Consider the following 15,050-nt stretch of genomic DNA (forward strand, 5'->3'; position numbering starts at 1 on the left):
AATTTAGTAGCAGGTTTCTATTTCTCCTTTCCTAAATAGGATCATATAATGATTTAGTATGTCATAGGCATCCATTCCATTTCTTAAAAGCTTTATCAAGAGCTGTTTAACCCTAATAAAAGTAAGAAAACAAATTTTCAACCAATATTGCACATTTTGTACTAATTATACTTCTGCTGAGCTTTCAGAGTACTGGTGTCGTTCAAATAACAGATGTGCATTGAGTCCCTCCAATTTGCCAGGCATTTTTCTAGACACAGGAGATGTGTTAGTGAATCAAGTAATATCCCCTAGCAGGAAATGCATGTTAACTAGTAGGGGAGATAATAAATAACACATTAACAAGGAAATTATCTAGTATATTAAAATTTGATAGGTATTATTACAAAATTAAAAAAGGATAAATGGGTATATAGATACGAAGTATAAGAAGTGAGAACTGGGCAATTTCCACATTAATTAGGATCATAATAATAGACCTCATTTAGAAATGAGATTTCCACAAAGATTAGGGATGTGAGGGAGTGAGCTAAGCTTGTAATTCAAGGAAGTTAATTCAAGCAAAGGGTGGGCTAGAACAAAGACCCTAGGGTGGGAACATTCTGACATTCAGGAAAACATCAAGGAGGCCATTGTGGCTGGAGTAGAGGTGAGGAGTGTGAGCATAGTGAGAGATGTGATTAGAGAGGTAAGACAAAGATGAGAAAACAGATTATAAAAGATGTCATAAGTCAGTGTTAGGAATTTGGCTTTCACTCTGAGGAAAGAGCCAGTTCAGAGTATTGTGCATACCCAGGAATGACATGATCTACTTTATTTTTTAATTAAATTACTCTTTTATGTTGAGAATAGATTAAAGGGGAGTATTGATGGAGGCAGAGAGACCGGTAAAGGAGATTGTAGAAATCTAAATAAGAGTTTATGGTAGCTCAGAATTAGATATTCATTATATTTTAAACAACACCAACAGAATTTTATGGTGGATTGCATGTAGGGTTTGGAAAAAGTGACTCAAAAACTGTTGGCCTGAAAAACTGTAAGGATGGAGTTTCTGTCAACTGATATGGAAAGGTTCTGGCTAGGACTGACCCCCGGCTGCAAATTCTACCCACCATTTAAGAAGAAATTTAAGAACATCACTGAGATAACAATAGAATAGGTCCTTGCTTCACTCCCGAGTTGAGCAGAGAGTCCCTTTACTGGGGATGAGACTGAAGAATCACTTGTACCTCAGAGATCAGCACAGACTACTTACGAGGGGACATTGAGGAGGTTCACACATTGAACAGGAGGAGGTAGGTGGAGGCTGAGGTCTGCGGTTGGGAACATAGGTGCTTAGCTGGGGACCCTGGGGAGCCAAAATGGTGTGTAGGCACAAACCCTTAGACCAGGTAAAATCCATAGAGGAGCTTGAGTCACCTTCCCAGATTACATGCCTAGTAAGGAAAACAACAGAGAAGGCACTCTAGACTGCATGCTTCTCTAAACTCTAAAGCCCCTCAAGACTGATACTGACTTCATGAAGTACACTTACATTGGACTGTAGTGTCTCACATCTTGGAACCCAGAGAAGAGGCATATATCAATGATGTCAAAAACATGAGCCAGCTCATCCCATGATACTTTGAACAGCAACTGTGCCCCTTCAGCACCCTCACCCACCCTGCTGACTGAACAACTGCTAAAGCAGGTTTTAGAAACTATTGAAGCTGGCAAAGGCCAGTGAAACCACAGTGCCACCTGCAGGTAACATAAAAGTAGTACAATGGCTGCTTTTTTTTTTTTTTTTTAAAGATTTATTTATTTGTGCATACAGAACTGGGGTACAGGCCAGAGGCTCAGGGGCGGCGACAGGCTTCACCAGAGACAGAGTGGGGAGCAGAACAGGCAGATCGACGAAGTACACTGCTGAGGGGAGCAGCGGGCGGGTCAGGAGAGGTCTGCCACGCCATGTGGTCACCTCCGGGGCAGGCGGGAATCGAACTCATGCGGAAGCGGCTTTAGCTTCTCAGTGCTGGGCTTTAACCCGCTGCGCCACCAGGGAGGGCCAATGGCTGCTTTTTTTAATGGGGAAATTTAAAATAGCAAAATAGGCAGGCAAAAAAATGTAACACGTGGCAACTTGAGACCTCAAGAAGAGAACATCTGTAGGATCTAAACGCAAAGACATGGAAGATTATATATCCCTATCAAATACAGTACAGGATTCAGTAATAAAGAGATAGATAAGTTATGTGCTACAAGTGAACTCAGAAAAGCTAGTTAAAGAGATACAGAGAAACTAATGATTCAGAATCAGAATTTACAAGCAAAAAAATAGAAATTGAAGCTTTAAATAAGAAAACAACAGATTCAAGATGTAAAGAACTCAATGATTGACATAAAGAGCTCTAGCAAAACTTATGGAAATACACCAAATGGAGGGTTGAATCAGTGACCTCAAACAGCAATGCACAGAGAACTCAGGTGAAAAAAGAGAAAGAAATAAGATATTTAAAAAAAAGAAGACACAAGAACTACCGAACTCCATGAGGAAAGGCAACATAAGGATGTAAGAATAATGCGTAATCTAGAAGGGGAAGAGAGACAGAAGGGAACAGAGAATGCATTCAAACAAATAATAGCAGAAAACTTCTAAAGCTTAGGAAAGAAACGGAATATGTTGTGTATATGTTATGAAATATGAATATTATGAACTGAATAAGTTCATGAAGTTAATAGAGTGCCTGGTTATATAAAGCTAACAAGAGCTACAGAAAGGCACATTATAGTAAGACTATCATGAGTTCAAGACAAAGGAAGAAAATTGAAGGCAGCTGGGGAAGAAAAGCACAACTTATTATTCCCATCAGGCTCTCATCAAACTTCTCAACAGAAACTCTACAGAACAGGTGAGAATGGCATATTGAAAATACTGAAAAGATGAAAACTGCCAGCCAAGAGTACTATAGCTTGCAAGATTCTCAGATATGAGGGAGAAATAAAAACTTTGCAGTACAAACAAAAGCTGCAGAAGTTTGCCAACATTTGACCTTCCATACAAAAGATGTTGAAAGGAACATGCCTACATAAAGAGAAGAAAGTACCCCCCCCAAAATTGAACAAGCAAATAAATAGAACCAGAAAACTAAATACAATATCTGTAACAAGTTCTCATATATCAATAACCAGCCTTAATGTAAGTGGACTGAACATGACCATCAAAAGACAAGAGTGGCTTGATGGATTAAAAAATGCAAAAATCAAGCTATATGTTGCTGCTTACTGGAAATTCAAGTTATAAAAACAAATATAGAGTTAATGTTAATGATAGAAACTAATATTTCAAGTTAATTAAAAGTTTTAAGGCCCTCCCTGTTGGCGCAGCAGGTTAAAGCACAACACTAAGAAGCTTAAGCCACTTCCACATGAGTTCAATCCCCGCCTGCCCTGGAGAAAATCCACATGGCGCAGCAGACCTCTCCTGACCCACCCACTGCCCCTCAGCAGTGTGCTTCTTCGATCTGCCTGTTCTGCTCCCCGCTCTATCTCTGGTGAATCCTCTCACCCACCACATCTCTGGCCTGTACCCCAGTTCTCTTAAAAAAAAGTTTTAAGACAGGGACTACTATATTTTTATTAGATAAAATGGACTTCCAGACAAAAAAGATAACAAGATAGACAAATAATGATAAAGAAATCATCACAATAGGAAGACATAATAATTGTCAACATATATACACCCAGTATGCAGCACTAAACAAATACTAGCAGATCTAAAGGCAAACATTGATAGCAACACAGTTTTAGGGGACATTAGCATTCCATTTAGAGCAGTGATCTATCATCCAGACAGAAAATCATGGAGGATACAATGACCTTCAATAGTAAATTAGTGAGAACACCTAGAATTACATAATATTATAATGCAATATTACCTTTGCTTTTTTAAAAAAGGGTGGACCTAAGAAATCTAAGAAAAAAATGCTTTTTTTAAACTAGAAAATCAAAGACAGATTTTCTAAACCTTTCTATGAGGCAGTTTAATGCTGATATAAAAATCTGATAAAAGCATTTCAGGCAAAGAAAATTACATACCTATATCCTTTATGAATGTAGATGCAAAATTGTTAAAAGTTTTAGCTGATTGAATCCAGCAATATATAAAAGTTACTGCACCATAACCAAGTGGAGGCTTATCCTAGGAATTCAGGTTGGTTTAACATTTGAAAATAAGTCTATTTATAATTCACCACTTGACAGAATGGAGAAAAACATAAATCATCTCTATAAGTACAGAAATAGCATTTGGCAAAATTTTAAAACCATTCATGCAAAAAAAAATATTAGTAAGTCAGGAATAAACAGAAACTTCCTAAATCACTTAAAAGGCATCTGTGAAAAATGACTAGTAGTATATTTAATTGTGAAAATGTAATCACTTTCCCCAAAAATTATGACAAGGAATATTTGCTATCAACATATCTATTCAGCATTGTGATAGTGTCCTAGCTGGTACAATAAGGTAAGAAAAGAAGTAAACAGAGAAACTCATGCTTTTTGCAGAAACATGGATGGAACTGGAAGGGATCATGCTTAGTGAAATAAGCCAGAAAGAAAAAGAAAAATACCAGATGGTTTCACTCATAGCAAGAATGTAAAAGATCAGGAGGGAAGGAGGAAAAAATGTATGTGTGTGTATGTGTGTATATAGTAATAATAAAGTAAAAGAGAACATAAACTGACAACTATAAACCAGAGACATTCTGTGAGGGAGGAGAGGGGAACAAGATCAAAAGCGGGGGAGGGAAGAGCACATGGGACTGTGGTGATGGCACATGGGTGAAGTGGTGGTAGGAAGTCCACAGAGAATACAACTGTGATGAAAAATATGTACAAAATAAAGAGTAATGTTTAAAAATTATATAAAATAAAAAAGAAGTGAATAGCATATAGATTGGAAAGGAGAAAGTGAAATTTTTGCATTTGTTGCTGACATTGTTGGCTACTTAGAAAACCCTGTGCACTTTACAAAGCAGTGTACTATGATAACTGGTCTTAACATTATAGATTATAGAATAAAAGGTCAGTAGGGGAAAATGCAAATTTTTATACGAGCAGTGAATAATTAGACAATGAAATTTTAAAACGTGTTTATATTTACATAAAAACAATACTATAAGAAATTCAAGAAATCTAAGTAAATGGAAAGCCAATTAAACTGAAAGCCAATTCTGTCCAAATTGGCTTTCAGTTTAATACAGTTCTTGTCAATATTCTCTCAAGTTTGGCATTCTTTGTTGTTTAATTAATAAACAAACTGATTCTAAAATTTTTATGGAAATGTGAAGACTCAACTAGCCATAAAGAGAAAAGATTGGAGGGCTCACATTCCCTGATTTCAGCACTCTGTATAAGGCTACAGTAATTAAAGTAGTGTGGCCCTGGCTTAAGGACAGACACAGAGGTCAATGGAACAGAATAGTGTTGAGAAATAGACCCTCATTTGTGCAATCCATTGATTTTTTTTTTTTTTGAACCAGGTTGCCAGTTCAATGTGGATAAAAAGTTTTTTTAAACAAATGATACTGAATAACTAGATATTTCAACCCTTATCTCACTCTTTAAACAAAAGTTAATATAAGATGGGTTGTAGATCTAAGTATAAAACCCAAAATAATAAGGCTTCAAAAAGAAAATAATTATCTTCACAATCTTAGGGTAGGCAAAGACTTCTTGGACATGACACAAAAGACGTAATCATACAAACCTTGATAAATTGGACTTAAACTAAGTTAAAATTTCTACTCATTAAAATACGTCATTTTTATGTGGTACATCTACACAATGGAATATTACTCAGCAATCAAAAAAGAAACATATCTTTTGCACCAACATGGATGGAGCTGGAAAAGATCATGCTTAGTGAGATAAAGCAGAAACAAAAAGAAAAATACCGGATAATTTTGCTCATAGCAGGAGTATAATGGACCAGGAGAGAAAATAATAATAATGAACAGCTATATACCAGAGACATTTTATGGGGGTGGAGTGGGGAATGGGATCGAAAACGGTGGGAGGAGGGAAGTGCACTGGACTATGGTGATGGCACATGGGTAACTTGGTGATAGGAAACCCACAAGGATTATAATTGAGATGGGGAAAAAAATGTACAAAATGATGTAAAAATAAACTGTTAAAGAAAAAAAAAACATCATTTTTAAAAACAGGCAAGCACAGGCTAAATAATATGTGCAGTAGAGATATCTGGCAAAATGATACCAGAATTTGTTTCTTTTTAACACTTACCCTATTTTTTCTTGTTGATTAGGTAGTTCTATAATAGTTGTTCAACTTCTGACTTTGAACAGAAGGCCCTATTGGGCTCTCCCCTAGTGGTGCAGTAGGTTAAAGCACAGCACTGCTAAGATAGCCACAGCCACTTCAGCACGAGTTCAATCCCTGGCCAGGGAGTCATCCACATGGGCACAGCAGACCTCTCCTGTGTTGCCTGCTGCTCCCCTCAGCAGTGTACTTCGTAGATCTGCCTACTCTGCTCCCCACTCTGTCTCTGGTGAATCCTCTCCCTGCCCCTGCACCTCTGGCCTGTACCCCAGTTCTCAATGTGTAAGTAAATAAATCTTTTTTTAAAATAATAAAGTAAAATAATTACAGGGCTTGGGCCAATATTTTGCATCCAGCATAATCTTCAGTCTAATTGTGTTATTTTTCATACCACTGTTTGGTGAATCAACTTAAATAGCACAAGTACAGAGAAACATAAAGTGAATAATAAATCATAAAAGTTATGGAAGTTATTTTTTCTCCAATGTGCTTAGCCAGCTAATTTGCTTCTCTTTTTCTATTACAGTTTCAGCTCCTAGCTTCAGCTCTATTCAAATCTGGTTCAGATTTTACAGCTTTAGGTAAGTATTGCAGTATAGTTTATTCATCCAGATGTCCTGACATTTGAGAGATTGGATTTTGGTTTATTTTCAGTGAAATAGCATATGAGATATTCCTCCAGACAAATGGAATAAATTTTAAAATATCTTGCAAAGTTTCTAATCGCCTGCTACCAGGTGATTTTCCAAGATCAGTCACCACTTCGTGAATTAGTTTGTAGTTTCTGTTTTACCAGTTGCTTTTGCTATGCAGAGTCAATAGAAGCATGATGAAAATAATCTATATTTTGTTTTAGAATGCAGTTTGTTTTACAGATATGCTTACTGTCAGATAACACTTGTAAATTGAATGGATTTTTTTCTCTCAGTTTATTCTTTATGGGATTGTATGGTGTTTATTGGAATGATGTTGTAGGCAATGAAATCTGTTTGGAAGCAGAGAATATGAAGCAGAGAACTTTCCAAAAAGTGGTAATTTTTGTATGTTGCTATCTTAATGGTTCAGAGTTCTTCTTGAAACGCAGGCATTTCTCAGACATCCCAGATACAGGCACCAGTCTTCATTTAGCATAGTGCTTTCCCTTAGTATTGATGGATTGTTAAAATAGCTAACGATATAGTGGGGAGTCAGGAGAAGTGATTTTTCAAGGATCTTTTTGTTAGGATAAATTATTATAGCTTCAGTTTTTCAATACAATGGCTGCATTAAATGTGGGGATTTCCAGCTTTCCTCTTGTCATAAAAGGTAGTCACATGGTGAATACATACTGATGCTAGTGCTGTTGCTATATATCTTAAAAGTGAGCAGTAATTTTGAAATTTTTCAGTATTTATAATAAAAATATTTTTATTTTTTGAATGAAATAACACTTTGGGATATCAGTTTAATTCTTTTCATGGTAATTTTGTCTCTTGAAAATGAACAATGCCTCAAAGAAAAAAGCAGAGCATGTATAATTCTAGTGTTCTTTCACAGCGATAGTGAAAAATAACAGTGTTCCTTGGGATCTTCCTCACCCTTTTTACATAGCAAGTATTTGAGGCTTTTGTTTAATGACTGCAACTCTAGTCCAGTGTTTTAATTCCAGAATATGTAGGATTCTACAAGGCAGGACTTGAGTGCAGTGTTATTAAAATGACTCCAGTAGGTTCTCTTAAAATAAGGTTCCCATATCCTTAAGGACTTTAAAAAATACTTTTCAACTTTTTAGAAATCTCCACCCTATTATGGAGAATCTAAGTAGAAGGCATTATTTTATTAAAATCATACCCGTTTGAATTGTACCATTAGATACAGAGATTTAGTAATACATGAATTGGCAGCCTGGCTCCTGGAAGTTGAGTTTGAGTGAATCTGTATGTGGTTATGTATGGTTACCACAGCTCAGAGCCAGGTTTCTGTTTTATTGGTGGGTGATACTAACATGTCTCTGGCTGACTTATATTTAGGCTTTAGAACAAGATTTCTTGGCAGTCATTTAAATGTGTTAAACTATTGTCAGCAAGTATTTTTACCTTTAGCTTAACTTCTTTCTACTGTCCCTGCTGCAGTCACTGCCAACAAATATATTTTGTCAGGAACAGTTTGTTTGACTTGGATTCTAAACAAACTTCAGATACATTGAGAACAATATAAATACAACAGAAAAAAGTACAAAAATGGAAATTTCCTGTGGGGTTTTGTTTGCTGCCTATCTGAAGGGAGGCAGTATTGTTCAGTAGGTAAGAGGTATAGTATAATATAGTGATTAAATGTAGTCATAATTCATTGCTGCTTGCTAATTTTAAAGATTTATTCAGTGCTTTAACCAGCTGCGCCACCAGGGAGGGCCGCTGCTTGCTAATTTTAAAAGTAACCTGCTTCATTGTTTGTTGTCACAATGAAATAGCATCCTACAGTCTGTGCCTAGTAAATAGGAGGACCTCAGTGTTCCCTCATAAATCATACAACTTTCATGAAAATAGTATTACTTCATAAGAGTATTGTCAGAAAATCAATATCTTCTCTTAAAAATATAATGGATGGCCCTCCCTGGGGGCGCAGTGGGTTAAAGCACAGCACAAAGAAGCTTAAGCCACTTGCGCATGAGTTCGATCCCCGCCTGCCCCGGAGGAGACCACATGGCATGGCAGACCTCTCCTGATCTGTCTGCTGCTCCCCTCAGTGTTCTTTGTCGATCTGCCTGTTCTGCTCCCCAATCTGTTTCTGGTGAAGTCTCTCGCCACCCCTGAACCTCTGGCCTGTACCCCAGTTCTATATGCACAAATAAATCTTTAAAAAAATATATATATATATATATATATATATGTATGTATAATGGATAATGACATTTTTACCAATTAGGAAAATAAAACACAGTGAAAACCCTAAAATTGAATATAATTAGAAATAAATAAGCCTGTTTATCAAATTGCTGACACTGCCACAGTGTTAAAAAAGAGTTAAACCAGTTTTTCAGTGCAGTATTTAAACTATCTGCCCCAATAAAAGATATTCTAAGGACAATAAAAGCAAATCTTGAGTATAGTAATTCTGGAACATGTTTTGTATTTTAGTTTGAATAAGTGAATAGATATATGATGTTACTGGAACTTGTTCTCCTGTGAGAGAAAAATATTTAAGTAATATTTAAGTAAGGAAACTACGTGGGGATAAAAATGAGGTTCTTAAAATTTGGAATTTGCAATAAAAGCACGAACTCATGATTCTGAGTTAGAAAAAAGCTGTGTTTATGTGTGTGTGTGTTATGTATATATGCCTACAAACTCCACCACCCTAGATAATTTGCACAACTGTTATTTTTCTAAATATCATTCACTATTAAAAGGAAGTAGGGCTCCTTGGGGAAAATGACTGACTACACAAGTATGTAAAGATGAACTTAGGTATCTTGCTGTGCCAAAAGGTAAGAAAGTACCCAAAAATTACTAGGGACATTTCAAAAAAGACACAGAAACCTGCTCAAAAGAGCTCTCACTGCTCAAATCTGAGATAATATAAATATTGATATGGTTAATGACAGTAATGCATATAGCATTGAACAAGGAAAGGAGCCATTATCACATAGTAATACAAGTAAATGAAATGGAGAGGGAATGGAAACACCTTTCTTTACAGTTAATGTTAACTAGTAAGTGCAGAAAGAATTTGTAGAATTAGAAAGTTATCTAAATAACAGTAATTGTTTTAGCAAGAATCACCAGTAAAATGCCACAAACACACATCTGTTGGGGAACAGGATAATTTATAGTTTCAAACTGTCTTCTTGTTAATATCTTCTTAGTTGCAAAGTCAGAAAAAGAGTGCTTTCAAATTGGTAAAATCTGCCCTACACCAAATTAGCAATATCATCAGTTCAGTGTTAACGTTGACAGCATTGGCACATCGTGGTACCAAGTGCTGCCAAGGCAGTGTACTGAGGAGGACACTACACTTTATATAGCGTGATTAAGTGAATGAGCTTGTTCTTAGATGAAATGACCCGAAGTGTCAATATTTAGGAATGAAGATGTCTAAAACCTCCAAATAGTTCAGTGAAGAAAGCATGAGTGGGGTACCTACAACACAGACAGAAAGCATGAGAATGTATGTAGCAAAATGGGTGACAGTTACTTAATGTAATGAAAGGATATGAGTGTTCATGGTACTATTCTTGAAGCTTCTCTGTTAGAATTTTTTTTTAATAAGTTGAAAATAAAACAATTTAGAAAATCAGAAAATAGAAAAAAAGAACATAGCCTCATTATTTAGAGATAACATGTCAACATTTTGGAGTATTTCCCTTTGTTCATTTCTGTGAAATGATAGTGGCTTTATTAAATAATTCTGCTCTGCTCAAAGGAATAAATGTTTACCCTCGAACTTAAAATAATAATAATAATAATATATATATTTTAATGAAAGGGGATATACTTTTCTTGAGGCATTGTTTGTTTTCCTCCAGGAAACTGGTATCCTTGGCAGTGGTATATTCTATTCATTTTCTTTACAAGATTAAAAAAGATTGCTCTTAAAACTGTATTCTAAAATGAATGAAAGTTGGACACATTTTAAATAGTCTTCTGACTGTCATGACATGTATGACTCTTTCTTGCTCTGTTACTCTTTCTGATGACACTAGGGTTCTCATTTAGCCACTTGAGGAATGGGAAAAATCAGAAGGCTAGTTTTTCTTTTTCATACCTCATATGTGCATAAGAAATTTGAAGCAACTGGGGACAGTATCTCAGCTGACTAAGGGAAAGAGGGCATTCCAATGAATATTCCTTTGGCTATAGTGAATGTGGAAATAAGTGTTTCCTAGAATAAAAGGGAAAAAAAGTCCTTCAGTGCAGAATTCCCTTTTACAAATGCCATCCACTCTCTTAATACTTATCTGGGTTAAAGTAGTTCATTGCTCTATTTTTCACATAAGGTGTTCCTAGCGTGAGCTTCTAGAACACATACCACAGTGTGGCAGAGTGTCACGAACACGCGGCATTTACTTTGTGCCAGACACCCTTCTATGTGCGTACTTACATTTCTTTCTTTCACCATCTATGTTTTCACTCAGTTCCCTGGAACAGCTTCCAGTTGTCAGGACCTTTGTGATTTTAGGCCTCTTTAAAGACTGCTTTCATTTTATTTTAATATACATACAAATTTTAATCAAAAATGTTTTTGTGCAGAAGCATTAAAAGGTCAGGAGAAAGTAGTGAATTTTTTTCAGTGCACTCTGTAGTGCACAGAAAGAAATCAGTATTAGTTATCAAAGTGCCAGCAATTCACTAGTTGCTTTCTACATAATTACATTTAATCTGCACAATAAACCTATGAAATAAACAAGATGATCACAAATCTACAGCTGAGGAAACAGTAGCAGAAAGGCTGATAAGCGGACATAAAATCTCACCACTGCCATGTGGTAGAACTTGGATCAGCACCCATATCTATTTGGTTTTAAAGCTTGATATTGTTTTGAATTTTCCAGTCCACATTGCTGCTTTTCACAAAACTACATTGCTAGCTCTCCTGTTACATGTTGACTTTTAAATCAGTGGATGAGTGTCTTTGTATCTCTCCTTCAGGCTTTTCGGATGTGGATCACACCTATGCCCAAAGAACTCAGCTCTTTGACACCTTAGTAAATTTCTTTCCTGACAGCATGACTCCTCCTAAAGGCAACTTGGTAGACCTCATCACACTGTGACTGAAGACACACTGGACAGACAGGAGATCGGGCTTGTGCGCTCAGTATTTTGGATTTCAAGTCTGTTGACCGACAATTAGGCTGCAGTGATTGAGGACTGCACCAGAGTTTTGAAGGGATCTTTACTGTCACAACTTATAACCCTCTTCCTTCACACCTGACCTCAACCCCTTTTTCCTCATCCCATTCCATAAATTAGGCTAATAAAATGAAATTGATATACTTTCCATTTAAATACAAATATTTTTTTTACTTTAACTTTTAAGAATTAATGAGTGTAAAAGAAAAATAATCAGGCAGTTTACCCTTTTCTGATTTTTATTTCATTTTTTAAAAATTGAGGCAAGGAAACGCTATTAACAGACTCGATGCTACAGGCATTGAGAGTTTGTTGTTAGGTTGTTTGGCTTGCTTTCTCTTCCCTACCCATTTCTCTTTACCTCGCGTCACACAACTGCGTGTAAGTGGTGTCAGTTGTTTACCTCTTTACTTCATTCTTAATGATATATAGTTCTGTACAACTGTTGATATATGTTAAGGTGATGTATATGTGTTGACTACAGTCTTGTATTACATTAAACAATAGGAGGAACAGAGGGCTTAAATTTATGTTCCTTGTCATAAAATTAAAAAATGAAACCCAGGATTGATTGAGGCACTTATCTGAGATTGGTGTATAGTATTTCTACAATGATATATTTTATAGTGGATATTACAATAGCTTTGAGTCACAAAAACCTTAAGCTGAGGAGAGTAAGTTCAGAACCTCTAAGAGCCATTCTACAATTACCAGCAGAAGAATTCTAGTAGTACTTAATATGGTCATTGGTACCTTTGTAGCAACTTTGGAAGAAAATCATTCATTCTTCTGGTCGGACTGTGCAGAACCAGGGCTTCCATTTCTCTCTTGTGCTGTGTCTTCGTAGCATTTTCGTTTGAGAAGGTGGGTTTACAGAGCTACAGTTTCTTTTCATTTCTGTACACATTGCTCCTTCATCTGCTTCTGTGTACTGATATTTTAAAGAATAATGGTTTATAGTTATGCAGTGGAACACAATGGACAGGCAGTTCAGTAAGCACACAAATGGGCTTTTTCAAATGTAGAAAAAGAAATTGTACAGATTTTTTTTTCATTAAACTAAAGGAGAGGTATGGCAAATGGAATTTTCCACTGTTCATTTGTGTGTGTGTGTGTATCTGAGAGAGAGAGAGGGGGTGGGGGAGAGAGAGAGAGGTAGTGAGAGAGAGAGAGAGGTAGAGAGAGAGAGAGAGAGATAGAAATATGTATCTTCCTATAAGATGCTCTGATAATGGGATATAGGCAGTCCATACCTGCCAGTGCTTACTTACCTTTGCTCAAAGTGTGCTATCTATAACTGATACCCACCATTCTTAAAGTAGACTCAGTATAATAAATGTCCATCAATCCAGAAGTTCTGAAAAGTGAATGACTTAATGGAATTGAATATGTCCCTGAATAGTAAGATTAGGCCTCACCAAAGAGAGGAAAATTGACTGCACTTTCAAAACGCCTCCTGTATAGAAATGAGACTTGAGATCCTTCCACTCTATCTTTATTGCATGATTCCACTTCTCTTGGGAACAGACAGAAATATATTTTACTAGTTCTAGGCTTGATTCTTGGAGTCCTTGGTTTTCCAAGCATCCCAGAGCAATCAGTAGTGATTTACTAAGCAATTAGATCTGTATCTTACCTTGTGCAAGGTATAGTACATAATACAGTACTAAATTTTGTAGCTGCAGAATAACCGATTGACTTTAAAATGAGCAAATAGAATCTACTTACATACTTGTACAGTGTCATAAAGTTATTCCCATGAGTGACAGTCAAGAACAAACTACTAATGTCACTAATATCATAGCTTATTGAATCTTATTTTATAGAGCTACAAATCAGAGAGGTGGTAGGTGCTGTACTCAAAGGAACTCTGATGACAGATTTAAAAGCCCTACTCATGCTTACTATGAGTTCTGGCACTTTAAAAACATTATCCAAATGGAAAGATGCTGCCCTCTACCTCTGGCTTTTACAAAGCTTTCGCAGCTTGTCCACATACTCCATAGTTCCCTTCAAATACATATTGATTGGAGGGACACTTAGTTTCTGGCCTCCTTAGTAATTTTGGTTGTTTATCCCTGACTCTAGTAAGTGTTTTTTTTTTTCTCAAACATATACTTACTTTAATTTCCTCTCTCCTTACTTTATTTAGGCAAAACTTTTCCCTTTTCTTCATTTCTGGATTGTATTTTTCACTAACATGTTTTAATGGAGTTGCTTGAATTAGTATTTCTTAAGTGAGATAGACTCAGAGAGGTCACTGACTTGCTAAGTCACAGATTATATCCTGGAGCTTCAGTGGGGCATTGCTGGTAACAATTGCATGCATAGCATGTAGGGCTTCCTGATATTAATGACCAAGATTGATCATTTCACATCAGAAGCCTGGTTTGAGGCTTGTTTATGTATGTAGAGGGGGGCTACAATATATTATAATTTAAATAATTTTACTTGGCATTTAGATACACTGTTTAGGAAACCAAATATGTATGTTTTGCTGCTTAAGAAATCTTTCAAAAAATAATTAAAAATGAATAAAAATTCCTTCATTCTAGCCTAAGGGTTTCCAGATTGAAACATGGCTGATGCTTTGGATGTACTAGTTAGTGGGGTGCACTTTGCTCACTTTCATGCTTCCTACCTTCATGTTCATTCTTACATTTCTCTTTTCCCAGTGGAATAAATTATTTTCAACCAGAAATAAACTAGGTCTCCAACAGTATTTTCAGTACTGTACTCATAATTGCCTGATTTGCAAAATCCAAATGCATTTGCATTTTATGGAATCAGAGAGACCTCATGTGGCCGACCTGGTTAATTCAAAAACATTACCAGAATTCAGATTTGGATGTCAAACTCTGTAAAAATAGATAGTATTAACCTTTAACAACATTTTTT

The 15,050-nt window shown here is 36.1% G+C and overlaps 1 protein-coding gene across 2 annotated transcripts in view; it reads left to right on the forward strand.

Annotated features, from left to right (window-relative positions):
* Positions 1 to 12,349, forward strand: part of MKLN1 (muskelin 1, intracellular mediator containing kelch motifs) — a 122,243-nt gene extending 109,894 nt beyond the window's left edge. Inside the window, exons 17-18 of one of the 2 annotated variants that reach the window (XM_012720938.1) lie at positions 6,851 to 6,905; positions 12,028 to 12,349. In XM_012720938.1, the coding sequence (XP_012576392.1) occupies positions 6,851 to 6,905; positions 12,028 to 12,032 (60 nt within the window). In that variant the 3' untranslated portion in view covers positions 12,033 to 12,349. Of the gene's footprint in view, positions 1 to 6,850; positions 6,906 to 11,951 lie in introns of both variants that reach the window. The other variant, XM_004677056.2, reaches the window with a different exon arrangement.
* The last annotated feature ends 2,701 nt before the right edge of the window (positions 12,350 to 15,050 follow it).

This window comes from Condylura cristata, unplaced genomic scaffold, assembly GCF_000260355.1.
Source record: "Condylura cristata isolate star-nosed mole 26May11 unplaced genomic scaffold, ConCri1.0 scaffold00005, whole genome shotgun sequence".
Taxonomy (NCBI): domain Eukaryota; kingdom Metazoa; phylum Chordata; class Mammalia; order Eulipotyphla; family Talpidae; genus Condylura; species Condylura cristata.